This window comes from Centroberyx affinis, unplaced genomic scaffold (genome assembly GCF_046629955.1).
Source record: "Centroberyx affinis isolate AG114_WGS23_722 - 3 ecotype Tasmania unplaced genomic scaffold, CSIRO-AGI_Caff_v1 ptg002815l_1, whole genome shotgun sequence".
Classification (NCBI taxonomy): domain Eukaryota; kingdom Metazoa; phylum Chordata; class Actinopteri; order Beryciformes; family Berycidae; genus Centroberyx; species Centroberyx affinis.
Window position 1 is genome coordinate 282079 of NW_027280959.1, and position 12068 is coordinate 294146.

General features: G+C 44.6%; 1 protein-coding gene across 1 annotated transcript; it reads left to right on the plus strand.

The window, feature by feature from the left end:
• Nucleotides 1–3320: 3320 nt before the first annotated feature.
• Nucleotides 3321–9067, plus strand: cacng7b (calcium channel, voltage-dependent, gamma subunit 7b). Its single transcript, XM_071536028.1, has 5 exons — nt 3321–3516; nt 3967–4053; nt 4928–5068; nt 7504–7649; nt 8600–9067. Exons 1-5 carry the CDS (start codon nt 3321–3323, stop codon nt 9065–9067), a joined length of 1038 nt encoding a protein of 345 aa, XP_071392129.1.
• Nucleotides 9068–12068: the final 3001 nt, after the last annotated feature.

Sequence of the window (12068 nt, forward strand, 5' to 3'; positions counted from 1 at the left end):
TTGACTGGCAGTCTTATGTGAGAAATAGTGATGAGGGTGCTGTCCGTGGTGCTGAACTAGTCTGGGAGAGCCAGTCAGGCACATCCACTCATTTCTGCAGTGTTGCATCTGCAATTGATTCGTACTCACTCCTGACCACTTTGGCACATCCTACAACTCTTGGAAAGTGTGGCTGGTAGCTTCCACCACTACCCGTTCGCTCCAGCACTCCTTCCTCTACGCCTCCTGTCATATGTCATTTTTGTGAGTTTGTCTGTCTTTGACTTTCCGTCTTTCTCCTCTTTCTGGTGACTCCTCTCTCGGCCCTCTCTCATTCCCCTCGGCTCAAACTCCTTCACCCGTGGGATGTGTGCCTCCCCACTGCGGCCCCCTCCCCAGCCGCCGGCCTCCTCTTGCCTCCCCCGCTGTCGTCCCTTGTTCTCTCCCAGCCCCGTGTGTCAGCAGCACAGTATTGGCCAGTTCTGGGACTACCACATGAGTCACAACCACTGATGAAAGAGGAAATTTCTGCATGGCGAAAATGAAAGACAGGGCAGCAGGGAACTGGAGTGAAACTCTCATCAAATAGTAAAAACCTTCAGTTATGCTCTTGTGTCTGAAATTATGGTGGCATACGTGTCGCCATGTGAAAACCTTGTAACTTTGTTTTTGGAGTGCTGTGGTTTTCATATCTTTCTCTTCTGCTCTCTCCTCATCTGTATAATTGTGTGCCTGCGTGTTTCATTGTGTTTGGTCTTACTTTTTCCATTGCATCTCTCTGTCTCACTGGTGGCTCCCTCTTTTTCATCTGCTGATTTCAGTGTTGCGCGCCCATACTGTCTTGTCATTTCTCTCAATTCCCTGAAGTCTCTTTACCACCAGCCAGCTCCATTCTTCCCCATCCTTCTCATTCCTTGCTCACAAAAGAAGCTCCATTCATCCCTGCTGCTTCATTGATTTTGAAATAACTTCTTCCATCGCAGCCACATCTACCACAATGGTTGGCCAAGGAAGATAAGGCCGAGCTCCATCTCTAGGAGTTATGATTTCCCATTGTCATCCCATCATCACACACTAGTCAACAGTTACTTTATCCTTTATCACCGTGCTGTTCAAAGACTGGTTTGGTACACAAAGTAGAACCAAGGGAAGAATAAAGTGGTCGCCCACGTTTTTATGGTGTGGTATTTTGGTATTAGCCTCCCAGAGTCCCTGAAAAGTAAGACAGGCTAAAAGAAACACTGTAGGCTGGTAGAAACGTCACCTAAACATGATACATTTAACACTCAGTAGCCACTTTATTACATACACTTCCCTGTTTACACAAATTGCTCACAAATTGCTCACTCATGACTTTGTATATAAAGCATGCAGACTGGATAGAGAGGTTCAGGTTCTCTTCGAGTAAGTGTTAGAATGGGCAAGATCCGTTAATGCAATGACTTTGAATGTTCAAGCTCCTGGGATTTTTTCGCACCACAGTGTCACAGAGTTTACCAAGAATGATGCAATAAACAAAAGACATTTGGTCAGCATTAGTCCTGTGGGCAAAAATGCGTCATTAATCAGAGAGGTCATAGGAGAATGGCAAGACTCGTTCAAGCTAACAGGCAGGCCACAAGTACACAAATAACAACTCAGTGCAACAGTGATGTGCAGAAGGGCATCTCAGAAAAATACATCTTGTCAATCCTTGAAGCAGATGGGTGACAGCAGCAGAAGACCCTGCTGGGTTTCACTCATATCAGCTAAGAACAAGAAGATGAAGCAAAATATGGGCACATGATCACCAAAACTGGATGATTGAGTGGCCTGGTCTGACAAATGCCAATTTTTGTTGTGACATGCTGATGGCAGGGTCATAATTTGGTGTAAACAGCATCGATCCATCCTGCTTTTTGTCAACAGTACAGGCTGCTGGTGGTTTAATGGTAATGTTTTCTTGGCTCACATTAGGCCCCTTAGCACATGAGCACATTGTTTGAAAAGCCACAGTATACCTAAAAATTGCTGCTGACCAGGTGCATCGCTTCATGGCCACAGTTTACCCTCTACAAATGGAAACTTCCAGCAAGATAATGCGCCATGTCATGAAGTACGCATCATTTCAAGATGGATCCAGGAACAAGACAGTGACTTTACTCCAATGATCTGCATAGTCCTAAGATCTCAACCTAATAGAGACCTTTGGGATGCCGTGGCATGGGATATTCGCAGCATGAATGTGCCGCTGAAAGATCTGCAGCCACTGTGTGACGCTATCATCATGGACCAAGATCCCTGTGGAATGTTTTCAGTAGCTGGTTGAATTCATATCCTAAAGAATTCAAGGAGGTCCTACCCAGTACCAGCTAGATTTGCCTAATTAAGTGGCCACTGAGTATATAAGCCTAAATAGTAACTTGCAAAGTCAGTAATTAAAACATATTATGCTATTATAAACTAGTGTAACTAGAAAAGATCTGTAAATCACATACATGATCCTCCTAATGTTAAAGCATAACGCATAGCTCAACAGAATGAGGGCTAATGCAGCAAACAATACCACCCTAACTCCATGTGTCCCCTGTGCATTTACTCTCCATTATTTGTCAAGTTGATGATACTGAATAGTGGTCCTAATTAAGCAGAGTGTAGTAGCTGAATGATCACACACTCACACGCATATACACACATATACACACAAACACGCACGCGCACAGATACACACACACACACACACACACACATACAGACAGTGTGCTCAGAAGGAATAAAGGATTTGCGGTGCAGTCTTTGCCAGTCAACCAGCACTAAGGCACAGAAAGACCATGTCTGACTCACAAAGAACCTCACTCCCCCCGTCTCTCTCTCTCTCTCTCTCTCTCTCTCTCTCTCTCTCTCTCTCTCTCTTTCTTTCTCTCTCTCTCTCTCCCTCCATCTATCTATCTATCTCTCAATCTCTCTCTCAATGTATTATGTGCCTTTTTTATGCCTAACTTTGCCGATTTACCATGAAGGAAACTAGCTATCGTCATCTGTTGCGTTGACTGCCCTCTGACCTTTAACAGGATTGGTTGCCACTGGATGTGTCACTAACTTATCTCCAGCCACAACAGGGCAAGACAGAAAGATCGCCAGCAGCTGGATGCATGTGTGTACGTGCGTGTGTGTGTGTGTGTGTGTGTGTTTGAGTGTGCATCCCACATGTCTGTCTCCATGTTTCCCCCTCCCTTATGACTTCCTCTCCACAACCCTTCCATCGCTGCCCTCTGTATTTACATCGTTGTCTCTGCAGTTTTGAAGACTTTTGCCTCTTTGTCCGACGCTCACACCCTTCCCTCCCTCTGTCTGTCCTCCAGATGAGTTCGTGCAGCAGCCGTGCGTTGACCATCCTGTCCACGGTGTTTGGCGCCTGTGGGCTGCTGCTGGTGGGGGTGGCCGTGTCCACAGACTACTGGCTGATCATGGTGGAGGGCATTATCCTGCAGCAGAACCAGAGCATGGAAGTGAAGATGGCCTTGCATTCAGGCCTCTGGAGAGTCTGCTTCGTGGCTGGTAGGGAGATACTTACTGTACGCACGCACAGAATAGCACACCTGAACACTGCCATGTGCATGTGAACACAGCAACATGTTCAAATATTCACATGGACCAGTGAATGAACACTATGACCACAGCAGACACACGCATACATGTATAGACACGCATGCAAACAATGCTAGTACATGTGTCCGCATATGTAAACATCTTTACATGGAATGCAGAGAAAGAGGGGGAGAAAGGAGGAGAGAGAAGGAGAGTGAGAGTTAAAGAGAGCAAGAAGAGGAGAGTGGGGAGGAAAGCTTTCTAGCCTCTAGAATCATTGCTGTCACAAAACATAAACATTACCTGTGAGCAGGACAGCAGAGACCCACACGTTTTTTTTCTTTTTTTTTCTTTACGCATCGCTGACTTTGATCCTAAAAGCAAACTCCAGCATTTTCCATTTTCTGTGTTTCCTCTCAGGATCAGAAAATGGCAGGTGTGTAGCATCGGAGTACTTCACTGAACCAGATATAGAGATCACCACTGAAAACACGGCAAACATTCTCAGTGAGTATAACATAGCAACCCACTGAAATTACACATCTTCTTCAGGTTATGAATAACTGGAGAGTCCCCCTGCTGATTGATTGTAGGTACTGAAATATGAACATAATATCTCTCACCCTAATCATATGAGCTGTATAATGTAGTACTGCCTTGAGACTTAGAAAATGTGTTCCTTGTACCAGAAAATCATCCTGTTAGCCACATACATACATTTTTGCCAACTGTTTCCCTAAAAGAGGTGTAACTGTATATCAGGGATTTCATTCCAACCTGCTCTATATCCATTTTGGAAAAATGTTGCTACCTGAAATTCATCAGTCAATATTTCAATGATGATTTTATCCTCAAAATAAACTTACTCTTAATTTTATTAGGGGCCCGATGAGGTTTTTCACTCTGTGCCTATTCAGGTAGTAGCAAATATTCAATGCTACAAAATTAGTAGATTAATAGAGCATTCTGTTAGCATAATACTGTGCTGAAACTCTGTGGTGTTTCCCTGTAATCTTGCAATATCTTGTTGTAGCTTTTTAGTAACATTTTAGGTCACAGCATCCTTTCCCCATAGTTACAAAGCAATTAGACAATTCACCAAATAGATCCTGTTGAGATTTGACTGCGCCTTGAGAAAAGCAGACCATTGCAAGAGGGGAATATAGTTCCCCATCTCCCTATTTGCTGCGGTGGTAGGTAGTAATTTCTGGGCAGCAACTCATAATTGAGCATATATTGCATTTTTTCATTGCCAAATCAGATTGTACTTACAGTGCGCTTTAAAAGGTCCAGGGACATACAGTATCTCATGGACATTTTCCGTCAGTTTAGTTGCATATCCCACCGACTTTGTCCAACTCTGTGACCTCTCCCCCCGTAGAGATGGTGCGTACAGCCACGCCCTTCCCAATGGTGTCGCTGCTCTTCGTCTTCACGGCCTTCGTCATCAGCAACATCGGACACATCCGGCCCCAGCGCACCATCCTGGCCTTTGTCTCCGGTATCTTCTTCATCCTCTCAGGTGGGACCCATTACTCATGTCCAGCTGTCACCGTTCCTTCACTCTGTGATTGATTACCGCTGCCTGGTGTGTCCTGTGTCATACATAGAGACACTCCATCACTGCTCTATTTTTAGTGTATGATGCAGGTGTGTAGACTGTCACCAGGATCAGTTTTAAATACTCCTGCAGGGTGAAAGTTCTCTATTCGTTGGACTTTGCAGTACTTTGGAGTGAAACTGGCTGCAAATTTAAGATCAGCCTTTCCTCAGATTGTCATGGAATATAAGGGCAAAAAAAAAACTGAGCTTGGGACGATGCTTAGGGTTTGTTAAATATTTCAAACATATGCATGCAGTATTCCTTAAGCCCCATATGCAAGCTTCTCAGCTGATTTTTCTGCATTAGTGTAGTTATCCCTCTTGAACAGCAGGTGGCTGTAATGGCGCCGTTTCTTGTACTCAGTGAAGGATAAAGACTGTTCAGAACAAATTGGAGCTCATATTCACTGAAGACTGTTTCACTTCACATTTGAGAAGGAAGCTGCAGTGCAATTCCCAGAGAAGCATCTATGACAACACCAGCTTGCCATGGCAGGGGTTCGCTGATAAAGGGTGTCAAAAATAATAGTGGTTACATAATGGGAGTTATGTAATGTTTATAGCCTGTGCTAAAAGTGCAGCAGTGTTTTACTTTATGAGGTATTTTGATAATAGGGTGATAAAAGGGGGCAAGTGTGTCAAATTGCTGCTCAGCGGTTAAATATTCTGCTGCACTAAGCCTCTCTCTCTCTCTCTCTCTCTCTCTTTCTCTCTCTCTCTGAACCCCCCTCCCTCCCTCCATCCCTCTCCTTCCCCCTGCCTTCCTTCCCTCCCTTCCTCCTTCTGCCTTCCCCCTCTCTTGTTCACCCAGACTCTATTTTCTTCACTCTTCCTGCCAACCACTCTCTTCCTTCCCTTTTCCTACTCCTACTCCCTTCATTCAGAGTATATTCTTTCACTATCCTGAGTCATTTTGGCTGCGGTGGTGTGTGTGGACTATTGAGCGATCTGAGTCTATTCCACTAGCATCACTGACATGGTGGGCTGGTAAATATTGTAGTTGGGCTCGACCGGCTGGGTGCTGACACCATGTTCTGGTTAATATTACAGAGTTAAACAGAGAGAGAGAGGGTGATAAAAAAACATTCAATTTCACAGCATGAAGCCGCAGTCGTTTCAGCTTGGTTAGAGGTTGTTCTCTCTCTCTCTCTCCCTCTCTCTCTCACTTGAATTTGTGACTGTCTCTTGCACACACACACACACCACACACAGGCATATGGCACTCACATATGTACAAGCATGCACTCATTTTCTCTCTTTCTATCTTTTTCTCGCCTTCGTCTCATGCTCTCTCTCTCCTTTCAGTGTGCATGTGTGTGTGTGTTTCCACTTTAGTATTCTGGTGTTACTTATTTAGATAAAGATGTACTCCCACTGCATGACTGACAGCAGCATGGTTTCCACATTTTCACGCTTTTCAATTTTACATCGACAACACAGCGTCTGACCTGCCATCTATGTAAAGGGCGTAACCGCTTGACAGCTTGGGGTGCATTATAATTTTACACTCTCTGAAAGCTAAAAGTGTGAATGCTGGTTTAAATGCACCTTGATTCTGTATTCACCGCCTACAAAATGCAGCTTTCTTTGAATATTGATTCTATGTTGTTGACCATATGTTGTGTCTCATGCATTTCTCATTCCCAAGGCAGGATGGAGCGCACGTGGGCATCGCTGGAAAGAGAGGGGTTTTAATGTTGTATGTGTGGCTTCTCTCTGAAGAGGGTCATCCTCAGCTTTAAAAGCCAATGCTTGTTTTCCATAGGCTCATCCTACTGAGTGTTTACTGCACACCTTTAAACTGCACTAGATTTTTCACAGCATGATGCACTTAGCTCTCACGAACTGACCTTAAAAACTGTTCACAATATTTCTCATTTTCAATCTCTATCTCACTCTCTTGCTTATCTTACTCTCTCTCTTATTCTCATACACACACATACACACACACACACACACATACACACGCACACACTCACTCCCTATGATCTTTCTTCCTTCATCAGTGTTATGGAAGCTGAGTGTCCGGTGTGGTCACTTGGCGCCCCATCTCCTCTGGTGTCAATGTTAATGTCACCTCTCTCCCTCTCTCTCTCCCTCTCTCTCTCTCTCTCTCTCTCTCTCTCTCTCTCTCGCTCTTCCCTCTCTCTCTCTCTCTCTCTCTCTCTCTCTCTCTCTCTCTCTCTCTCTCTCTCTCTCTCTCTCTCTCTCTCTCTCTCTCTCTTCTCTCTCGGTTGTCAGGGTTGCCATAATGATCTCCTTGCTCTCTCTTGTCTCTGTTACTCTCTGTATCTGACTCTCCCTCTCTCTCTCTCTCTCTCTCTCCCTCTGTCATTGCTAATGTGTTATGTGCAGGCCTCAGTCTGGTGGTGGGCCTGGTGCTCTACATCTCCAGTATTAATGACGAGGTGATGAACCGGCCCAGGGAACCAGAGCAGTTCTTCCACTACCACTATGGTTGGTCCTTCGCCTTCGCTGCCTCTTCCTTCTTGCTCAAAGAGGTCAGTGCGGGGTGTGTGTAAGAGTGTGTATGTGGGAGAGAGAAAGAGAGAGAGAGAGAAACTCAATGGAGTTGTATGTGTACATATGCTACACATACAGAATATATTTTCATTTCTATGGAGCAAGTGATTTGTCCTGGAGAATTCTATGCTGAGTGTGCAAGCAGGTAATAAGATTAGTATTCTGGGTACAAAGCATAGATATACAGTATATGGTAAAGAGGGGTGTCAATGGATATGCCTAGTTCCTGTAGCACTGCAGAGCTTGTGTGTGTGTGTGTGTGTGTGTGTGTATGTGTGTGCGTGTGTGTGTGTGCATGCATGTGTACAGTGATGCAGTTTCATGTGAAATTCTCTGCTCATCCTCCCTCCTTCTCCCCTCCCCCTTCCTCCTCCTGCCTCTCTCCCATCATCAGCAGTACTGCTCTAATGCGGCGCAGTGGACAGTTCAGTGTGCGCTAACCCCCTCCTCTCCTCCTCCTCCCCTCCTCCTCTATCTTCTCCTTTCTCCCCTCTTCTCTTCCCTCCACTTTCCAACCTCCTCTTGCCTTTCTTTGCATCGTTTATGCATTTGAAAATGAGCTTAAAAGAAGCCTCACCCAGCCTCCCCCCTCATCCCCCTCCATCCCCAGCAACACAGAGCACACACACACTCCGTTCACCTTTCATCCTCACACATCCCTTTTGTCTTTCCGCACCTCTTCCCTATCTTTCACTTCTAATCTAATTTCCGCATGCATGCATCTTCACTTGTTAGTTTTTATCTTCCAGTTTTATTCTTTCTCTGAACCCTGTTTATTCATATAACCAAATCCCTCTCTCCCTGCCCCCTCTTTCTCCCCATCTCTTTCTCTCTGTTGTTTCTCTCTCTTTCTTTTTCCCCTACTTGTTCTCTCTCTCTCTCTCTCTCTCTCTCTCTCTCTCTCTCTCTCTCTCTCTCTCTCTCTCAGGGAGCTGGGGTGATGTCAGTCTATCTGTTCATGAAGCGTTACGCTGAGGAGGAGATGTACCGCCCGCACCCTGCCCTCTACCGCCCCCGCCTGTCGGATAGCAGCGACTACAGCGGCCAGTTCCTGCACCCAGAATCCTCGTGGCCTCCCCCTAAGCGAGGCCGCAGCGCCTCCGAAGCCTCCAGTGACATCTCCATCCAGCTCAACCAGACGCCACCGGCGCCTCCCAAAAGCAACATGCAGTCGGGCGGCCAGGCCGGGGGAATGGGAGGCCCGCCGTCCGGCTCTTCTTCCGGGGCAAGCTACCAGATGCCCCCGCCGTCCGCCGCCTACCCCTCCACGCACACCCTGCCCAGGTCGCACTCCTCACACCCCCCAGCCCAGCCCCTCCCCATGGCCATGCCTCCATCCCCCGTACCCCCCCCACACTATCACACACACATGCACATGAGCGCCTCCCCCTGTTAGAAAGAGGGAGCGTCGGGGAGGGGAGGAGAGACGCACTGACTCCCCATAGTCATGTATACATTTAGGTGAGGATGAGAGTAAGTGCTGTGAGAGAAATCAAAGGCTGATGTGGGGGTGCAGATGAGGGGCAGGGAAGAGTGTGTGTGTGTGTGTGTGTGTGTGTGTGTGTGTGGGAGGGGGGGGTAAACAAAGAGAATAATGTAGCTTTTGAACAATATGAACGAAGGAAGAAAGAGGTCTGGAGATTGAAAGGGTTGTTAACATTTTGCAGGAACAGTGATGGAAAAAGAGAAAGAAGAAGAGGGGGGTAAAACAAAAAAAGAGGAATTCAGTTTGTCAAGACAGAAAGAGAGAAAAAGTGTTTCCTAGAAAGACTTTAGAGGTTCGGTTGAGTGACAGAGGAGATACAGGGGAGAGAGAGAGAGACAGGGAGAGCGAGGGGCTGCGGTATAATACGAAGATACTGCAGTGCTGCAGGAAATTTGTATGCACTTGGAAATGTACAATGGAAAACACTGATCACAAAGACTGAGGATGCACATAGTTTTATACATAAATAATACATGAAAATACATGGACGATGAAGCATTACCTTATTACCATGGTAATGTGGTAAAATATATTCCTGTCTTCTCTGAATTTCTTACATCATCATTCCAGTTTCATAACTCATTAAGTCAAATTATTATTATTATTGATAGGAATAACAAATTCTGAATTAACAATAGAGTAATTATGAAATAAGAATACTGTATGTGAATGTTGTTATCCTTTATAAAAAAAAAAACAGAATGAAATGGATGATGGTATGAAATATCATGAGGAGAAATCAACTTTATGTCTTACATATTTGTTTAAGATACAAATTTCTAACTTGTTGTACATAGGATTGCATATGAGTTCTTCTATATTGCTGTTGTAAATTATGAATGAAGCTTTGGCACAATCTGAACAAGTCAGATCGAGGAAACGCCTGACTCATTCTGCTTTGGACTAAGACACTGCAACAGGCACACTACAACCAACTACACCCTCTCTGGACGCAGTGGATGCTGAAGCCTGTTAAACAGTTTTGAGAAGAGAACCGCCCAACATGGATATAGGAGTCTGATGCCCTCTACTGGCCGTTGTCCTGTACTGTCCCTGGACTTCAGCCTTGGGCATAGTTCAAAACCTTTTCATGCACCCTTCCTTCCTCACTCACTTGCATTCTGTGTCGGTCGCCGGGGCAACACAGATGGGTCGGATGGAAGCTTTTGCCTATCCATCGGTGATGGAAGGACAGGAATAAGGAGGAATGTCATTTTGAAGTATACAAAACAGGATCAAGATGAATGCTTTAAAGAGTGGTTAGAGGTATTTTTTAAAGCTTCTTAGCTGTTTTTATATCTGGAAAGCTCACATGACGAAAGTATTGATTACATTTGCACTTATTGCTTAAAGGATAATGCCAGTACTTTTGACATGTGGGTCCGATATCATTCTTGCCACTACAGACCACTGTTTGACATCTTATTTCACCGCTTATTCCAAAGATATTTGGTTGCCATGTCAGACAATTCAGCATTTCCAAAGGTTTCTGGTGATTCTGAAAATGTACCTTAAGCATCTCTAAAACCTACGTAACTTGATGAAAATGCCATGGTAAGCTCTAAGGTGTAACTTTTGTCTGAAAAGTTACATTCTTCTACTTAAGTATAGCATGTAAATAGCATTTATTGGAGGTTCTTCATCACAAGCTGTGTTATGAGCTGATGTAGGAACCTTTGAGTGACCCCTCATGGGTTAGAATGGCATTTTCACCAAACATAGTAATTATTATGTTTTTGGGGTATATGAAGCACATTTAGATATAAGCTTGAGACTTGTTGTAATGAACTTGCAGAAAATTATTATAACAGGCTGTATTATGGGCCAATGTAGGAAGAGTCACTTTTGACGTGTTATAGTCAAATAGGGGGATTTGGGTTTTTTGTGGTGTATAATGTACATTTTCAGATACTCATGCAAGCTTATTGCTGCGATAAAACTGTAGAAAATATCAGTAGTACAATAATCTGAAGTGTTAACTCCTCTCAAGACAAGAATGGCAAAGGACCCGCATGTCAAAAACGGTAGTATTATACTTTAAATTGATTTTGTTTGTTTTTTGCACATCATGCATTGAAATATGCCGATATGATAGACTTATAGTGAGGATTAAAGCACAGAGTTATTATGTTAGGGCTGGTTTTCATTATCACTGTGATGCTGGAGAGAGGGAGAAACACTGATGACATACAGCAGATGGGGGGACGGACATGACAAGTATTTACAGTGGAGGATATAAAGTGAGACCATGGAGACATCATCAGTTTTAGCCTTTATGCAGGGAAGGGTTTTGTTGAGCATGCATGTGTTTTTTCAACACTGCCCTGCTGTTTATTCATACGGTTACACACATTCACACTGAGGAGCTGCCCAGTGCAACTGCAGCCTTCTACTGTTGACGTCTGCTGTTACAGTTAGGGGTTAAGTGCCTTGCGCAAGGGCACCTCAGCAGTAACTGTTGAAATAGGCTAAAGTATTTTGCTGCCTACATTTTCCCAGCCAGTAAAGAGGTTCGAACCCTCTGGTCACAAGCCTTCTTCTTTAGCTTTTAGACTACATCAGGACCTTCGTGACTGTAGCCTGCTGAGATTGGGTTCCTGCTGTTCTCTGTTCTCTCCTTCCATCCACCATTTCCCTTTTTAATTGCTAGACCCATTTGATTATTCAGGAGACTGCAATCAGCCTTGTTGCCTCTTTAGTTGTGGCAGTTCTATCTTTTTCATCTCTGTACCTCTTTGTTTTTCCCTCTCTACCCCAAGCCTATTTCTCTGTCTCGATTACATAAAAGGGTGTAGCTGCGCTTACTTCTGCATATAGCCAAGTCTTCTTGCACATGACCATCTTTGTTATAAAAAATGCGAGTATAAACAAAAAAACAAAACGATTTGCTTCTCAACGCTTCAATGGAATT

What these genes read in the sequence shown, in the direction of transcription:
- cacng7b (XM_071536028.1), top strand. Translation starts at nt 3,321, where the DNA reads ATGAGTTCGTGCAGCAGCCGTGCGTTGACCATCCTGTCCACGGTGTTT. An exon ending in AAACACGGCAAACATTCTCA is followed by an intron (nt 4,054 to 4,927) that starts GTGAGTATAACA and finishes CTCCCCCCGTAG; the next exon opens with AGATGGTGCGTACAGCCACG. An exon ending in TATCTTCTTCATCCTCTCAG is followed by an intron (nt 5,069 to 7,503) that starts GTGGGACCCATT and finishes TGTTATGTGCAG; the next exon opens with GCCTCAGTCTGGTGGTGGGC.